At 40.0% G+C, this 17,798-nt stretch overlaps 1 protein-coding gene across 1 annotated transcript; it reads right to left on the reverse strand.

Moving 5' to 3' along the window:
- Positions 1-7,822: 7,822 nt before the first annotated feature.
- On the reverse strand, positions 7,823-11,282 carry ckap4 (cytoskeleton associated protein 4). Its single transcript, XM_049006537.1, has 2 exons — positions 10,705-11,282; positions 7,823-9,953 (listed from the first exon to the last, which is right to left on the reverse strand). The coding sequence occupies exons 1-2, from the start codon at positions 11,044-11,046 to the stop codon at positions 8,634-8,636; spliced, it is 1,662 nt and encodes a 553-aa protein (XP_048862494.1). The 5' UTR covers positions 11,047-11,282; the 3' UTR covers positions 7,823-8,633.
- Positions 11,283-17,798: the final 6,516 nt, after the last annotated feature.

The following is a 17,798-nucleotide window of genomic DNA, read 5'->3' on the forward strand; positions in this document are numbered from 1 at the left end:
ATCAGCTGTGCAAGGACCAGTTGTACGAGGTAGTTGTGCACTACGGTTTTGGGGTGGATTATACCAAAAGGTTTGCTTAAACAGCAACGTAAGAAGTGTGTGAATGAGAACCTGGCACAAAAGGATTTGATCCCTTTAAGTGAAATTGTCGGACCTATGGCTGCATGTACCCCACTGGGTTTAGGTTTGGGGGTGCGGTCTTCTATCAGCTTAACCTTTGAACAGCATTATTCAGTATTATTTGAACAGTATTATTGGAGTTACAGTTGGAACAAAAACACCTGGAAGTAAAAGAACAGGAACAAGCACATCAGTTATAATGGGAGAAACTGGCCGTGGAGAAGGAACGGCTTAGGTTATTAGCAGAGGATAAAGTCTCTGAGGCTAGCGTGGGGCGTGCCAATCAGTCTGGGTTGGGAACAGCATTGGTTGCAATGGAAAAAATTTGTTTAGCATGGTTAAACTATACCTGAAATTTAACGAGAGAGACCTTGATGTTTTTTTTTTTCTTTATTTGAACATGTAGCAGATGATCGGGGTTGGGGAGTTACAGAACGTACCTTGCTGTTACAAATGGTTTTGGTTGGTAGAGCCCAGGAAGCTTTTGTAGCTTTGTCCATGTCAGACCGGAGAATTTATGCGTATGTAAAGGAAGTACTCATAAAGGCACATGAATTAGATCCTGAAGCATTTAGGCACTGGTTTAGAACATGGAGAAAAGGGGAAAAAACAGTCTTATGTAGAGGTTGCGAGAGAGTTGTCAAATCATTTTACTTGCTGGTGTTCGGCTGTAGGGGTAAGCACTTTTGGAGAGCTGTGTGAGTTTATGATTTTAGAACAGTTTAAGAACATCGTACCATCGCAAAGCAACGTATATTAATGAGCATAAGTTAAATACTGTGGCTGATGCTGCTATTTTAGCGGATGAATTTATGCTAACACATAAAGTCGTAAAAGAACGTTTGACCCATACTGGTAGCCAGGTTGAGAATGGTAATGGTAATGCTGGATCATCAGTTGTAGATTTTGGTCAGCGGATTTAAACCTACGTGTAATTACTGTTTGAAGTTGGGCCATTGGAAAAGCGAGTGTCCTGTATCTGGTAAGCAAGGGGCAGTGAAGTCAGTAGGCTGTGCAGCTGTAGCAGAGGCTATGTTACCGGCTGGGTTAGCTCCATCTTTAAGAGAGAAATAGATCACAAAAAGGCCTACGATGTGATCTACTTAGATTTTCAGAAGGCCTTTGATGTCCCCCACAAACGACTCTTGCTTAAGGTCAAAGCTGCAGGGATTTTAGGAACTGTAACAGCTTGGACCGAAAACTGGTTAGGACAGGAAGCAGCAGGTAGTTATTAGAGACACAATGTCACAGTGGGCCTGCATTCATAGTGGAGTACCGCAGGGTTCAATTTTAGGACCATTATTGTTCCTAATTTACATTAATGATATTGACACCAATACGTACACTAAAATTTGTTAAATTTGCAGACGACACCAAGGTGGGTGGTGTAGCAGATACTGATCTAGCAGCAGAGAGGCTACAACGGGATCTGGATTTAATTAGCGACTGGGCTGATACCTGGCAGATGAAATTTAACATAGATAAATTTAAGGTAATCCATGCAGGGAACACAAATATAAAGTAAAGATATTTTATGGGTTCCATGGAAATAAAGGTAGCTGATTACAACAAAGACTTCGGTGTGTATGCTGATATTTCCAGGTCCCACTCTCATCAGTGTGGAGAAGCAATAAAAAAGGCCAATAGGATGTTTGGGCTCTAGGGGTGTGGAGTTTAAGTCAATTCCTTGGTAAGAGTCCTCCTAGAATAGTGTGTGCAGGTTTGGTCACCATACCTTAGAAAGGACATTGCTGCCTTGGAAAAGATTCAGCGTAGGGCTACAAGAATGATTCCTGGTCTGAAAGGAATGTTTTATGATGAGAGGTTAGCTGAGTTGAATCTGTTAACCTTGAGCAAAGGAGATTAAGGGGGGACATGATCCAGGTATATAAGATTCTAACAGGTTTCGATACTGTTCAGCCAAATGACTACTTCAATATTAGCTTAAATACTAGAATTCGTGGCCAAAGGGGAAATTGGCGGGAGAACATTTTAAACTGAATTTGAGAAAATTCTTCTTTACACAGCATGTACTTACAGTATGGAAAAGTTTTCCTGCTAGTGTAGTGCAAGCTAAATCCTGGGTTCCTTTAAATCAGAGCTAGATAAGATTTTAACAACTCTGAGCTATTAGTTAAGTTCTCCCCAAACAAGCCTGATTGGCCGAATGGCCTCCTCTCGTTTGTAATTTTCTTATGTTCTGATGTGGAATTGGTGGCTATGGTGGCCCCCGTAGAACGTTTGGTCAGTCTAATGAGGAGTTGGGTAGTATAAATGTAAAATATGGACCAGATATTGACGTAGGTTATATTCTGTTTGTCACAGAAGGGCATGTGTCCTTATTGGGTAGTTTTAGAATTCCTGTTAGAATACTTCGGGATACTGGTGCTTCAGTGTCATTTATTCAGGATTCTATTCTACCTTTTTCTTCTGAGTCGGATACAGGTAACTGTGTGTTGATTTGAAGCATTGGGATGCAGATTATCTCATCTCCTTTGCATGGAAATTTTTTCAAAATTGGTGCAAGGACCTGTTATCATGGCTTTGAGACCATCTTTGCCCGTTGAGGTAGTAGATTTAATTTTGGGCAACAATTTGGATGGAGGCCGGATGTGGTCTATTCCTCCACCCCCAGTGGTGAAAGCAGATTTGACTTCTGGTGTGAGTGAGATTGATGTTTGTGGTAATAACTTTCCTGAAATTTTTATAGCACATGCTAAAAAAGTGCGATCCTGAGTTGTCTGAGTTATTTAGTAGTGTTTTGCCAGTTAGAAAATACCAAGTTTTTGTGGTGGATATTTCATACAGGATGGGTTGTTGGTCCATAAATGGTCCTCATTTAATGATTGTGTTGGGCAGGTTGTGGTATCTATTACATTACGGAGTTTGATTTTGCAGACAGCTCATGGTGATGTGGCTGGGCATTTTTGGGTTAGGAAAATGTATACCAGGCTTTTAAGGCATTTTTATTGCCCGAAAATAGAGATGTTCCCAGCTTTATAAAAACTTGCCATGCTTGCCAGGTGGCTGAAAAACCCAATCAACCAAGTCACTTAAAGCCAGTGCCTTTATATCCAGTTCCAACTGTTGTGGTACCGTTTGAACATCTTATTATTGATTTTATAGGTCCATTGCCTCCATCAGAATCTGGGAGTGTTTACCTTTTAACTGTTTTGTGTCAGGCCACACGTTATCCTGCGGCATACCCATTAAGGAATGTAACTATGAAGTTTGTGGTAAAAGCACTCAATTTATTTCTCTATTTGGTGTTTGGACATAACGTTAGAGGTCCTTTGTCTATTTTGTCGGATGACTTGGTTACTACTGAACCTCTTGTTAATTTGATTGATTATGTTTGTGGTTTTTGGCAGAAGTTGTACTTAGCATGTAGGTTGGCTAGGGAGAATTTGTTAAAGGCTAAAGGGAAGATGAAAAGACTGCTTGATCGAAAGGCTGAGCCTAGGGTTTTTAAACCTGGAGATCAAATTCTGGCCTTGTTACCTATATCAGGGTCACCCATTTTGGCAAAGTTTTCTTATTCAGTTGTGTGCCAGGTGTCTGAACAAGATTATTTGGTTATCCCACAGGTTCCCCAGTTCCTAAACCGGGCAGCGCTTGCTACTAGGGCGCAAGCTCCTGCCGCACCCCCAGTGGTTCCTGTACCTCCTGCATCGTCCCCAGTAGTTCCTGTGCCTGCAGCTTCGCCCCCAGTGGTACCTGTCTCTGCAGCTTCATCCCCAGTAGTACCTGTGCCCGCAGCTTCTGCCCCTGTGGTTCCTGCGCCTCCTGCAGCTTCGGCCCCTGTGGTTCCTGCGCCTCCTGCAGCTTCGCGCCCCCGTGGTTCCTGCGCCTCCTGCAGCTTCGACTCCGCTCACACCTGAGATCCTGGCCAAGAGGCCTTTTGCCCTCCAGGGTCTGTTCTGGCAACTGATGGGGGAGCCAGCGGTGCAGGACCCCCCCAGAGACAGCTTATTTCCTAGAACAATTGCAGAGGGAGTTCACTGCAGTCCCCACTTCAGCAGCTGAGCATAGCGGAGGAGACCCTGAGAAAGCTGCTCCAGTGGAGGAGGAGGCAGGCTCCCTTAATAGGAGTAGCTGCACTCAAGGCTATTGCTGTGATTGATGTCCCGGTTCCGCCCGTTCCTGAGGCGCCTGCTCAAAAAAAGAATATCGCTATGAATGTACTAAAATATTTTATAAAGCTTTTAATGTGGTTTGACTAGTTCGTGTTTCTTGTTTGTTTTCTCTTGGAAATAATAATCTTACTCCAAAACTGCTTAAATATAAAGCAACAACGCACAGCAGCGTATTCATGGAGGCAGCAATGTTTGTTCCGAACATTTCCGAGTTCCCATAGATAATCGAACGCACCAGTTCGCTTGCTAACGGATCCAGCTTTGTGTGCTCGTCATCTAAGAAGAAATGAGTAAAAGGTTTAAGAAAAAGATTGAAACCCTTCCGTAAGCAGCCAACGAGGTATGTGTGCTCATTAACTTTAGTAGAGTTTTGTTTGAGTTGTATTTAGCCGTGTAAATGCTAACAGAGGTTCGCGTCAGCTTAGCAAATTCATATACAGTTATCTTTACAGTTATTTTATGTTTATATTTCATCTGAATTTCAGTATTTGTTAGCTAATATCGCGAGTAAATTCGCATGGTATTGTTTCTTTTAAATAAATGTAATAAGCGGACCAAAGGCTTAACGTTATTTTCCATTGATTTGTATAACTTTGTATAACCTAAATGGCAAATATTTTACAAGTTTAAACAAGGAACAAACGAATGTGTAGATTTATGTTTTATTTATCTGTATTTAGTTCTCATGTGTACCATTGATAGTGACAATGACGAAGGTGATCCAGCTTTCAAAATAAACCATCAATCAGTTAAACCCAAAGAACTCTTATGCTCGTGTCTTACTGAAGGAAGCTACAGTTGGTACATTATTTCACACATACTAATTATTATAATTACACAATTATATGGATAAAAGCTTTTATTTCACAGCCTGGGTCCCTGTGGTTCCATATTCCTAAAAATTGGAGGTCTGGATTTCCTTTTAAAATGTGGTTTTGAAATCTCAAAGTTGCCGGTGAAACTATCCAATTTCCACAAACAAATATTGTATTATTGGAAGATATTTATTAATTTTACTCTACACTGTTCAACTCTGTGGAACAACAGAGCAATTATCATAAATGGGAAAACACTATTTATACAAAATTGGTTTGAACAAAAAAATCATTTTGCCACAGACCTAATGAATAAACACACTATTGTTTTACAATATGAAACATTTCAAGATAAAATTAACGTACAGTGTTCTCATAAGGAGTATAACTGTCACACCCAGCTCGTCCGATCCTCGTGTGTGCAACGCCCCCTCAACATCCACTTGTGCTTCTCCGATTGTCCCCAGCTGTTGTCTGTTATTTTCGGCTTGTCTTCTGTATATCAGTCCACGTCTTGCCCTGTCTGATGTCGGTCATTGTTGTTGTTGGTATTGGAATGTGCGTCTTCCTACCCCCAGCTAGTCCAAATAAACCCTCGTCTGCCCTTATTTCCGCCTGCTTGCCTCGTCCTTCGCCACGTCCAGCCAGCCCGTCTTCCTGGGCAACCTGACAATAACAGAGTATGTTAAGCAATTCCACCTGGTTCAGCTCTTTTAATACAAAACACAATTATTAATTCAAAAGTCCGAATTAATGAATTTACCAAATTTACACATTGAAAACATGCTGTTGGCTGATAAAAGAAATAAATATTTAAACAAAGTTTTTTAAAGATAACTTTTTCACAAGTATTCCAGAGAGACCAAAAGGAAGGTCTGTGACAAAAACATAATCTCAAGAAAGTACTGTAAGTATCTGGAATGGCCAATACAGTGGCACCTGTTCTCACGAACTTAATTAGTTCGAGGATTCAGTTCGTGACCCGATAAGTTCGCGACCTGAATCAATTTTCCCATTTAAAATAATGTAAATACAAATAATTCGTTCAAACCTCAGAAACACAGATTTTTTTTTTGTTTTGTTTTTCTGTGACCAAGAATATAGATTTAACCATAATTATACACAAATAATGAAAAATTAAATAAAACTGTACAACTGAGCATACGCTTGTTGGTGGGCTGGTCGCTCTAAAGACACCAAAACACGGAAAAGAACCACAAAACCCCCCAAAAAACTAAACAGTTAACATTAAAAGACTGAGTAACAATCAAAAACAATACAGCAATTTCGAAAATGTAATTTTTTTATACTGTACATTAATTTCATATGGCAAAATTTTTTATGTACATTTCGTGATGTGACGCATTGTACAATACACATGTCACGACGCATGGAGCGGCAAAACGAGCTGGAATCCAGGAAGTCAAGGAACACAGGATCGTACACAGGGAAACACGCAAGAACGTTGAATGACATTACAATGACCGAATTGTGGAGATAAACTGAAACGCAGACTTAAGTACACAGGACTAATGGCAGCACCTCGCAGCTGATCACACGGGGATTCCACATGAGGTAACGAGGGGGCATGGCACACAGGAGGACTGGATGAGCATGGAAAATGTAACACTTAAATAGGAGTTACTTAATAATTTATGTTATTAATGAAGTATTGTAATTTTATGTATAGATATAAGACTGTTAAAAACCATCACGAACATGTTTGTCAATCACTGAAAGGTACCGCTATAACAGAACGTTCTCTCTCTCTTTTTTTCAGATATTCAACCTCTGAGGAGATATAGTAAAGACATACATCTACAACAAGTTTTTATACATTCCACAACCGTTCTTGGGCATAATGTACGCTTCTTCGTGTTTCGGGTGGTTCTTTGGGGCGCTTTTGGGGGATGTAGGTTCGCAGCATAAAACATGGTTCGCAAACAGGCACAAAAAAATTTCTAACATCTGGTTCGTAACCCAATTTGTTCATGAACAGGACTGTTCGTGAGTCGAGGTACCACTGTAACTCCAAAAGTGAAAGAAACTCACTTCAAAATTCTCAATAGCTAATACCCAGCTGCTGAGACTTTGGATTTCAAATTGAACCTTGTGAATTTTGTGGAGAGGAAGCTGAAAGTATGGAGCATCTCTTTTTTTTCCTGTATAATGACACAGCAATTTTGGAGAAATGTTCAAGACTGGCTAAGTTTAAAGATGGACATAAGGGTTTTTGATTTGCAGCATATTCTGTTATATTATGATGAACCTTCAAAAGACACGTTTCAGCTGCCTTCATTTGCTGGATTCAAAAGTGAACTTAAATTATATTTCTACTCATTAATATTTCTTGCTGATGAAGTTTGGGAGGTGCATGATCCACCCACAGTCCACATCTATCATAAATGAGCTAAACAGTGGCATCAACTATAGAAAAATTCTAAGGCTCATTGTGTGGCAAAAACAGACAAGGGCACAAATTTATAATAGCATATGACATACCAGGTCCCAAGCCAAATTCCTTGTTTGAACTTGTGTAAACCTAATTCTGATTCTGAAATACATCAAAGATGTATGTCTGGCCCAATCAGGAACATTGAATACCTGGTACACGTGTGCTAGGAGCTGAGAGGAAGCATAAATATGGACTGTCCGGGGTCCCTGAGGACTGGTTTGGGAAACACTGTATTAAAATGTGACCTTTCAGGAGCATTAAAAAAGTGGTGATGTCAGGTTAAAAAAAAAAAAACCTTCCACAGTCTAAAAGACAGTATTTTATTATGCTATTGTTATATATAACAATTACTTTATTATACAACACAAATGCGATAGAATCTTATCTTCGAATGGGAATTGAGTTTATTTTTCTACAGGTTTTCCCCAATATCATCATTAGCTATCTACTGTGCACAGATTCAAAGCTATCATTTGACATCAGTCAATTGAGTAACAACCAAAAACAAACATTAACTTTGTCTGCAGACTCTGCATGGGAACCCTTTGTGCCTTGTATGTAAATTTATCAAACACAGCATTGTATGGTTCATGCATTCTACTCCTAAATTTCTGAGACACTGTAGAAATGTTTTGTAGGGTTGAAAGGCCACATGCTTTATCAAATGCTAAATATACTTACAAATACATAAACACACACCTATCCTAACAGATTTCACCCTTCTGGACAACACACACCTGAGCTATCATTGTAGAAACTTTGCACTTAACTGTCATATACTTATCTAAACTTTATGATCAGCTGTCAGCCTATTATTTTGCATAGCTGGGATTCCTTCTTGGGGGATCCATCTAGAGTTTTTTGATCTCTAAGGATGAATTCCACATTTAGGAATAGGGTATTCCCCAAGTTATAAGGCTTAATATAAAATGTATGACAACATTTTTGGTACTTTTTTTTTCATGAAACTCAAATAATTAAACTGTGAAATGATTTGTATTACAAATCAAGTAGATAACCCATAAATGTAAAAACTGTAGTATGAAGGAATGAATGACTTGTCAGGCATCTAAGAGGCAACTGTCTTTCTCCATGTCTCCACATAGCTCATTCTTTCCATTCAGGTGACTCTGGTGCTTTCAATAGTATATCCACAGTGGTCAGAGTCTTCTCCAAATCTTTCTGCATTGAAGAAATGGCTTCCTCATGTCTCTCCACTTTCACAGAGTAAGCTACCAGGTTGTCTACTGCGACCCTCAGCTGCTGCAGGTCATTCGGAACCTGGCTAAGAGATGCCCTCAGTTCATTTGAAACTTGGGATTCTGTATTGGTCTCTCTGAGGATATTTAATGTCTGCTCTAGGGCATCTAGTCGCTGAGACAGGCTAGAGTGGGCTGAGGCCAGTTCAGTCTGTGCATTGTCTAAACCAGGCACTGTACTCTTAAGCTCATCCATATTATTGTTCAGTGCCTCTACTTGATTGCCTAGGGCTTGGCAATGGGTAATTTCTTCCAAAATAACCTGTAATTGTTGGGCTCTCTGTTCAGCATTTTCCCTTTCACCTTCAAAATCCTTGGTCAGAGTAGCAAGTGTGCTGTCATGAAAGTCAATCTTGGCCAGGCTGGACTCCAGCTTGGCCACCTGCTCTGTCACAGACACCTGGACAGAATCTATGCTTTCCTCCAAGACCTTCACCCTGGCCTCTAACTCTTCGCTGTTCCGCTCAGCCCGGTTCAATGATCCGCGCAATTCCTTCTCCAGGCTCTGGAGACTGCCCTCGGCCTGAAGAAGCCCAGTCTGCATGCTCTGAGACTGGTCTGACAAGGTTTGGAAACTGACCTCGACAGCTGACACAGACTGCCTTAGTGTCCCAATTGTGCTCTGCACTAGCTCCCTCACAGATACAATCTCCTGGGATTGGGATTCCACCTCCTGGTTCCTGGTTTGGAGTTCTGCCCCGACATTACCTATCTGTTCAGCCAGTGAGTTTGTGGTCTTCTCCACCACTATGCTGTCAGCCTGAAGCTTCATCATGGAATCAGCCAGACTCTGTAGCTCCTGCCTAAATTTCTCTGGGTTAGCAAAGCCCTCCAGCCGCACACGTAGGTCCTGCAGCTGACTCTGTGTTTCACCCTGCACCTCAGCTACTCCTGCCACACTGTCACCGATGGAGGTACTCAGCTCCGCCAGGCGCTCCTCCACGGCCTGCTCCAGTGAGGAGAAGTCCCGCTGACGTGTCTGCTTCACTTCCTGGATTCCATCTGACAAATCTTTCAAGATCTCCTTCTGAAGTCTTTGCAGTGCTTCTTCCACCCGCTGTGTCTCTGACTCCACTATCTGTTGGGCCCGTCCCATAGTGTCAAGCTCGGCCTTCACCCCACTGAGAGCAGAGTTAAACTTGGCCACCGTTTCCTTCACAGAATCCACCTTCAACCACAAAGAGATGGAAAAAGCTATCATATCCACAGGAAAAAAATGCAACGTTATAAAATCTTACATGGTGATCCAGCAATGTGTTGTTACACAATAAAATGAACAGTAAATTTCTAGTGCTTTATTTTACATAATACTAAAATAAAACATTTTACACTGCAAAAGCTGTAATGACTTGTAAAAACATTGGGACAAGTTTTTTATTTGTCAATATGTACTTTTTAAACTCAAGATGCCATAATAGCACTTACTTTTTAACCTGAAAATTAAAACTCGGTATTCATTCGGTTTCAAAGACCAATACTGAATTTTAAAAGTGTGCATGTTTATAAATTTGTTTGTAGTTACAGCCTGAAATGAGCTTTCATGTATGATTTTGAGCTGATAGTGATACAATTCCATATTATGTTGTTATTTTTTGTAAAATTAATTTAAGGCAACAATTCCATCCAGCTCCTAACCACTTATTCTGAATGGGGTCACTGCATGAGGCCTAGATAATCACTACTCCCCTGACTCCACGCGTGGCTGCGTTGCTTGCTTGTCTCTCACCCTCGGATCCGATAGGCTCACTGTATCAGTAATACACGAAGTGGGATGCACGCATAGACATTCCCAGTTAAATACTGTATGTACATATACCCGATTTTTGAAAGGCCGAGGGATATATTGTTGCGTTATGTGTTTTCGACAATTAAAAACTATTTACCACCGTTTGTAACGGTTAACATGATTGCCTGTTTACCTGTTGACGAACCACTTCTATTTTACTGGCCACCTCGGCATTCCGGTGTGTCAGTTCTTCGTTCCTGTCGGTAATCTGACGAACATCCTCCCGTACCGCATGCACATAAAACGCGGTGAGACCAGCAGCTACTGCAAGGGCTAAGTAACACAAGGATGCCAAGAAACTCCAGCAGCTTCCCAAGCCAGAGCTCGCAGCGAGAGGGCCACCCCGGCTTCCCGAGCCACAGCCCGCAGCAATAGGGCCAGCCCGCTCGCTGGCTTTCGGACTCCGTTTTGCCACGTCATCTGGATTTGAGTTCTTTACAACCGCAGTGTTCTTATTCCGTTGTTTTGCTGTCATGACTCTGAAGTAATGAAAAAGACAAATTGGACGTTTAATTATTTCTTTCAGTTATTCCTTGTTGAACTGGACATCGGACGAACTAGAAAGTGTGCAGATCACTGGTGATGAGGTATTCGCCGAAGGGGCGTTACTCACGGAACCGCACTAGTTTTGCTCTGCCTGCTGATGTACAGCGGCCATTCGTCTGTGGAGTTTGTGAGACGGAATAAACGCGTGAGGTTCAGGGCGTGTGCACGTACATGCCCGTTTCTATTTTTGCATACATTTTTTGGGAGGATTTTTTCGTTTGTTTCCAGAAAGTTTGGGAATATCAAACTGTAATATCAGTAATATCAAGATATAATGTTTTTGTATATTGAAAACGTTTTGTGTCATACTTTATGTGTTTATTTAAAATTCTGTTTGCGCGTATAAACTTTCTCATTATGTATTAATTATTGGTAGTAGTTGTATTGCGCCCGTACATTCTGGGACAGGCTTCGGATATGGGGCTATTATTATGTGCAAATGTGCGTGGAGAGTTGTGTGAAGAGTTCTGTGAGACTCAATCCGTGTGTACGTAATCAGATTTGCAAATGTATATGGAGAATCCGTGTGTGTAATCTGATTCGTATGCGTAATGAGATTTGCAAGTGTACTGAGATTTGTTCATGTGTGAACAAATCTGTAAATGCGTATATAGGTATTAATTGCTAAAACGTCTTTTGCTCCAAGAAATGTATATACCGACAAGTCATCAGTTACAACTCAGGTGGACCTCTCAATTGGCTGTCTTTTTACACGTGGTTTTTGCCACACTTCTGCTTCGGCAGATCTTCTAATGCGTGTGGAGATTTGTCTGTGTATGGAGTTTTTGAGGGTTTAGGGCTTAATGCTGTTCTACTCGCTACTATATTTGTAGCTCACCATTTATACGCAGAAGAGAAGAAGGATCGGTAACCGTGAATGCAGTATTCAGGTACCCTTTTTGAGATTAAATTAATTACTCTCTCTGCTCAATAGTCGTATTGCAAACTTAGACGATCTAATCAACTTAAACCGTATTATAATCAATACTGAACTTCTAGTACCTTATTCATATAGATAGATATATAGATAGATAGATAGATAGATAGATGAAAACGTGTGCACGTAGGACCAACTTGAGACCTAGATTTTGAGAGTTGAGACCAAAACCAGAAAAGTCCATTGAAGAGACCATGGTTGTGATCATACTTATTTAATTTCATTTTCAACCCTCTAATATTTATAAGCAAAACTATTATTTAAGCATGACAATCTTTTGATCTAAAATATTATTTAATAAAAAATACCCAACACTAAACCAGTGCCAACCTATTTCTGTGAACTCCTCAGGGTAAGCAATGTGTAAAAAGCTGTATGTAAGAGTTCCAGTTTTCAGTGTTTATACTGGCTGTTTATCTATCATCCATCCATCTATCAGTAAATTTTTTGTAACTGCTTGTCTTTTTCAGGGTCGCGGGGGGGGTGCCAAAGCTTATTTCAGAGGCTACAGGCACAAGGCAGGGAATAACCCAGGATGGGGCGCCAAGCCATCACAGGGCACACTCATACACCATTCACATACACATGCACACCTACGGGCAATTTGGTAACTCCAATTAGAGCTAAGCTCAGTATATTTTTGTACTGCGGAGGGAAACGGTACACAGTTTCTTGTCCCTGTAGCCCTGTTCCTATAGGATCTGGACCCCTACAACACAGTGTAGGATAGTCAGGTACAGAAAACAGATGGATGGATCATATCACAATAATCTCCCTATCAGATAGAGGGCCTTCGAGTTTCATCAATAGTTTGGAGTGAGATCTGTTAGGAGCACCGCATGTGTCTCAAGGTCAATGCATGAGACTTGAGAGCCTTGACTACTGCATTCATCAGATCTTGCTCTTTCACATCCACCTTGTCTGCACTCTGTGTGTGTGCGCATCCATGTAATAATGTGCTTGAAGTGAGATCACGTGTAACTTATTTTGGAATTTACCCGGAAATAAGAAATGCTATTTTCTGATTGGCTGGTAGGTGGCTATTAACGCTATATAACTTAACAGCTATGAACTCAGCGGAAAACTCCTGTCTGTATGCCTGCGCATCGTATGAACTGGTTGAAATGCGTGTATCTCATGGTCAGTCTGTGAGACTTGACAGCCATGTGATATGCTTATTTAGTGGAATAATAGCCTTTGCTGGATTCTGCAAAAGCTGGCCTTCTTTGCTGGATTCGGTTAAACCACTAAAACAGCACACAGACTAGTCTTCCGTAATGACAGCATGTTGGGCATTAATTGTTTTACTATGGATGCTTAGGAGCATAGGTGTCATTAGGTCCGATCACCTGGAGCTATAGCCCTGAGTATTTTAAGCCCTGATGCCAATCTTCCCTAAAAAAAAAATACATAAAAGTCAAGCCCCAGGTAAACTTATCTTAACCCCTGATCTTTTCAATAGCTACAACCTCCCCTGCTTAGGAGATTACTTTTACGAAGAGAAATTGTTTTAAAAGGACACATATGTAGAAGTTTGGTTTACAGATGGCTGAAGAGAGACCTGACATAGACAGTCACGTGTATTTCCAGAAAGAGCACACATTACACCAATTTTGAAGTCTCTGCACTGGCTGGCAGTCTGCTTCAGAATCGATTTCAAGATTCGTTTACTGGTTTACAAAGCTCTTGGTGGTCTTTGATCTACATATTTATCAGATTTGCTTTTATCCTATGAGCCCTCTAGAGGGTTTAGGTCTTCAGGCAACAGCCTTTTAGTTATCCCTAAAGTCCGACCAAAAAAACCTACGGTGAAGCACCCTTTTGCTACTACGGCCCAGCGTCTGTGGAACAACCTTCCTGAAGACCTGACGGCATCAGAGGATGTTCATTTTTTTAAAAGCAGACTTAGACATACCTTTTTAGTCCACCTTTTGCTTGAGTTCTATTGTTTTACTGGAATTTATTTATCTGTCTGCTTATCTATATTTGTGAACTTTATGCATTACTTATTTGTATACTAAGTGCACATTTTCGTAGAACAAAAAAATATAATTTAACATAAGAACATATGAAAATTACGACTAACACAATAAAAACTAGTAAAAATGTCTTCTGTTCTCCAAAAAGTTACTGATATCTACTTGAATAGCTAGATGAACACCACTTCAATTCCCAAACTTCTCCTCAGTGGCACCCGAACCATTCTATGTATCTATTAAATTTCACCTCGCTTAATTAATTAACTTAATTAGTTAAAAAAGTGAACGAGATATTGACTACACAGTATATATGAGGTGGGCTAGTGGTCAGGTAAAAAAAATACATGGGTGTACTGTATGGCTGCTGGAAATAACAGGGTTATTTTAGCAGAGGTTTTGAAATGGCTAAGCTGACACACTTTGCCAGGCGTAATAGCATAGTTTTACACCAACATGACAGTTATTTAAACATGATTTTTCATATATATATATATATATATATATATATATACACACACACCAAAGAAATATTTAACGCTGTTTATCTGGGTAGCAAGTGTACTTTGTCTTAGAACAAAAACCACAATTTAACATTAGCTACACTATAGGCCAATCTGCACTATAGGCCAATCAGTCTAACTTGTATAACTGGTAAAGTTATGGAGGCTTTAATCAAAGAGAAAATGATAGATTACCTGGACTCCAATAACATTTTGCGGGATAGCCAGCATGGATTTAGGAGAGGTAGATCCTGTTTAACAAATCTGTTGGAGTTTTTTGAGGAAGCTACTCAGGAAGTTGATGATAAGAAGGCCTATGATGTCATCTACTTAGATTTCCAAAAGGCTTTTGATGTTGTCCCCCACAAGAGGCTCCTACTTAAACTCAAAGCGACTGGTATTTTAGGTACCGTAGCGACCTGGATTGATAACTGGTTAACAGATAGGAAACAGCGAGTAGTTATAAGAGGCACAATGTCACAGTGGGCTTGCGTTCATAGTGGGGTACCGCAGGGTTCGATTTTAGGACCACTATTGTTCCTAATTTACATAAATGATATGGATACCAATATATACAGTAAACTGGTGAAATTTGCAGATGACACCAAGGTGGGTGGTGTAGCAGATACTGAATTAGTGGCTCAGCAGCTACAGCGGGATCTTGATTTAATTAGTGACTGGGCCGATACCTGGCAGATGAAATTTAACGTCGATAAATGTAAGGTACTCCATCTAGGGAGCAGAAATATAAAGTACAGGTATTTCATGGGTGTCACTGAAATAAAGGTAGCTGATCATGAGAAAGACCTTGGTGTGTATGTTGATGCTTCCATGTCCCATTCTCGCCAGTGTGGGGAAGCAATAAAAAAGGCCAATAGGATGTTGGGGTATATCTCCAGGTGTGTGGAGTTTAAGTCAAGGGAGGTAATGCTAAGATTATACAATTCCTTGGTGAGACCTCACCTAGAATATTGTGTGCAGGTTTGGTCACCATATCTTAAAAAGGACATTGTGGCCTTAGAAAAGGTGCAGCGTAGGGCCACAAAAATGATTCCTGGTCTTAGAGGAATGTCATACGAGGAACGGTTACTTGAGCTAAATCTGTTCAGTCTCAAGCAAAGGAGATTGAGGGGGGACATGATCCAGGTATATAAGATTCTAACAGGTTTGGATGCTGTTCAACCAAATAGTTACTTCAGCATTAGTTTAAATACACGAACTCGTGGCCATAGGTGGAAATTAGCGGGAGAACATTTCAAGCTGGATTTAAGGAAGCACTTCTTTACGCAGCGTGTAGTCAGAGTATGGAATAGCCTTCCTGATAATGTAGTGCAAGCTGAATCCTTGGGTTCCTTTAAATCAGAGCTAGATAAGATTTTAACGACTCTGAGCTATTAGTTTAGTTCTCCCCAAGCGAGCTTGATGGGCCGAATGGCCTCCTCTCGTTTGTATAGTTCTTATGTTCTTATGTTCTTATTAGAACATGTGCAACTTAAGAGTAACAATAAAAACTAGTAATAATTTCTTCTGTTTTCTAAAAAGTTACTGATATCTAGTTGGATGGCTAAATGAACACCGCTTCAGTTCCCAAACTTCTCCTCAGGGGCACCTCAGCCGTTCCATGATTTTGTTAAATTTCACCAACAGCTCAATTAAATAATTAAATATATAGTATTGGTTTAAAAAGTCAGTAACAGATTGACTAGCTGTATGAGGTGTGCTAGTGGCCAAGTCAAAAAATACATGGCTACACTTTTTATCCCAGATCTTTTTATTCCAGAACATCTCATCTCATTTATTATTCTATACCTAATGTTTACTCACAATATTTTAACCTGCCTCTGGCATGTCCTAATGCTAATTTCTGAGATCGATGATAACGTTTCCTCAAATTCTGTTTTTATTGTCATTTCTGTTCCTTCATTATTTACTTAGTTATCTACTTATTTGTTTACTTATTTATTTATGATTATCTTTTGTGTCTTTATTTTACATAGTTTGGGTGAGGGTGGGAGTAGAGGTGGGTTAGTCTTGTTTTTTATTATGTATAGCACTTTGTGTTGCATTGTGTTTATAGGAAAAGTGATATATAAATAAAGTCTGATTGATTGATTGATTGATTGATTGAGAGACAGTATGAAAGAAGATAGCACTATGCAGAGCACATGCAAATGTCTGGCCTGAGAATGGGCTATGTAACTTGCACAGTCTTTAAAACATAGCTGATGTTCGTGTATTTTTAAAAATAACATTTCATTTAATAAAATTAATTGCTGTTTTGACTCGTATTTCAGTGCTACACCATAATATTACATACATTTTTCCATCCATCTTATCACTGCTTATCCAGTACAGGTCCATGGGGTTAATCTGGTGCAGCAATGAAATTGCTTAAGTGAAATTTTTAACTGATAACGAATATATTATTGTTTAATATTGCCAATATCTGACAACCAGCTAACGTCTGAGCCACTTGTTGATTTAGTGCAGGGAGTGGGCATGTCGTGAAACTTGCAGAGCTTGCTCACGCAGATTTTTGGAATGAGCCAATGAAATCCCTTGTCCTCCACCATGGAAAATAGCTGATCGTCCAAAATAATTATCTTCAATGTTTAAGTAGTTGTGTCTATAGCTCTGTTGCTGCTAACTTCGAATATTGATTGATGCCAACATCTTGATTTTTAGTGAATATCGGCTGATACCAAAATGTTAACTGAGATAATGTGCATCTCTACCCCTGACTACTGTTATCTACTACATTACCAACTTCCATCCATTTCCCTACAGTTTTTCCAGTGCAGGTCCTACAATGCAGTGGGCAGGGAAAGCACCAGTACGGTATGTTATTTATTAATTTACACACAATGGAAAATTTAGAGATGCAGGTTTTTCTGGTAGCACCTTTTTGCGCTTTGGAAGGGAACTGGCGGAAACCCTCACAAAACGGGTTGAACATGCCACATGTTGCTGCTTTATAATAAATACCTCATATATCTATCCATCACATAATATGTCCATGTCAGTGTAACATCTGAATTGGATCAGACCTGGTACAGTAGTTCAATGAAGGCCAAAATATGTCAAGGGTTAGAATGGAGATTTAGTTATTAGCCTGGCTAAATTCATATACAACTTTATTTGTGAAAAACAAACCATGCTTTTTTCTTGGTTGTTAACAGAATACAAGGTGGTTGCCTTGGTGATAGCTGTGTGTGTCATTAAAATTCAAAACAATTATGAATTCAATTTTTTTTCTTCCAACCTG

The sequence above is a fragment of the Brienomyrus brachyistius genome, chromosome 3 (assembly GCF_023856365.1).
Source record: "Brienomyrus brachyistius isolate T26 chromosome 3, BBRACH_0.4, whole genome shotgun sequence".
NCBI classification, from domain to species: Eukaryota; Metazoa; Chordata; class Actinopteri; order Osteoglossiformes; family Mormyridae; genus Brienomyrus; species Brienomyrus brachyistius.

Excerpts from the sequence above, each read along its gene's own strand:
- ckap4 (XM_049006537.1), bottom strand. The coding sequence starts at position 11,046 with ATGACAGCAAAACAACGGAATAAGAACACTGCGGTTGTAAAGAACTCA. Across the intron at positions 9,954-10,704 it reads TAGAAGTGGTTCGTCAACAG|GTGGATTCTGTGAAGGAAAC; the intron begins GTAAACAGGCAA and ends TTGTGGTTGAAG.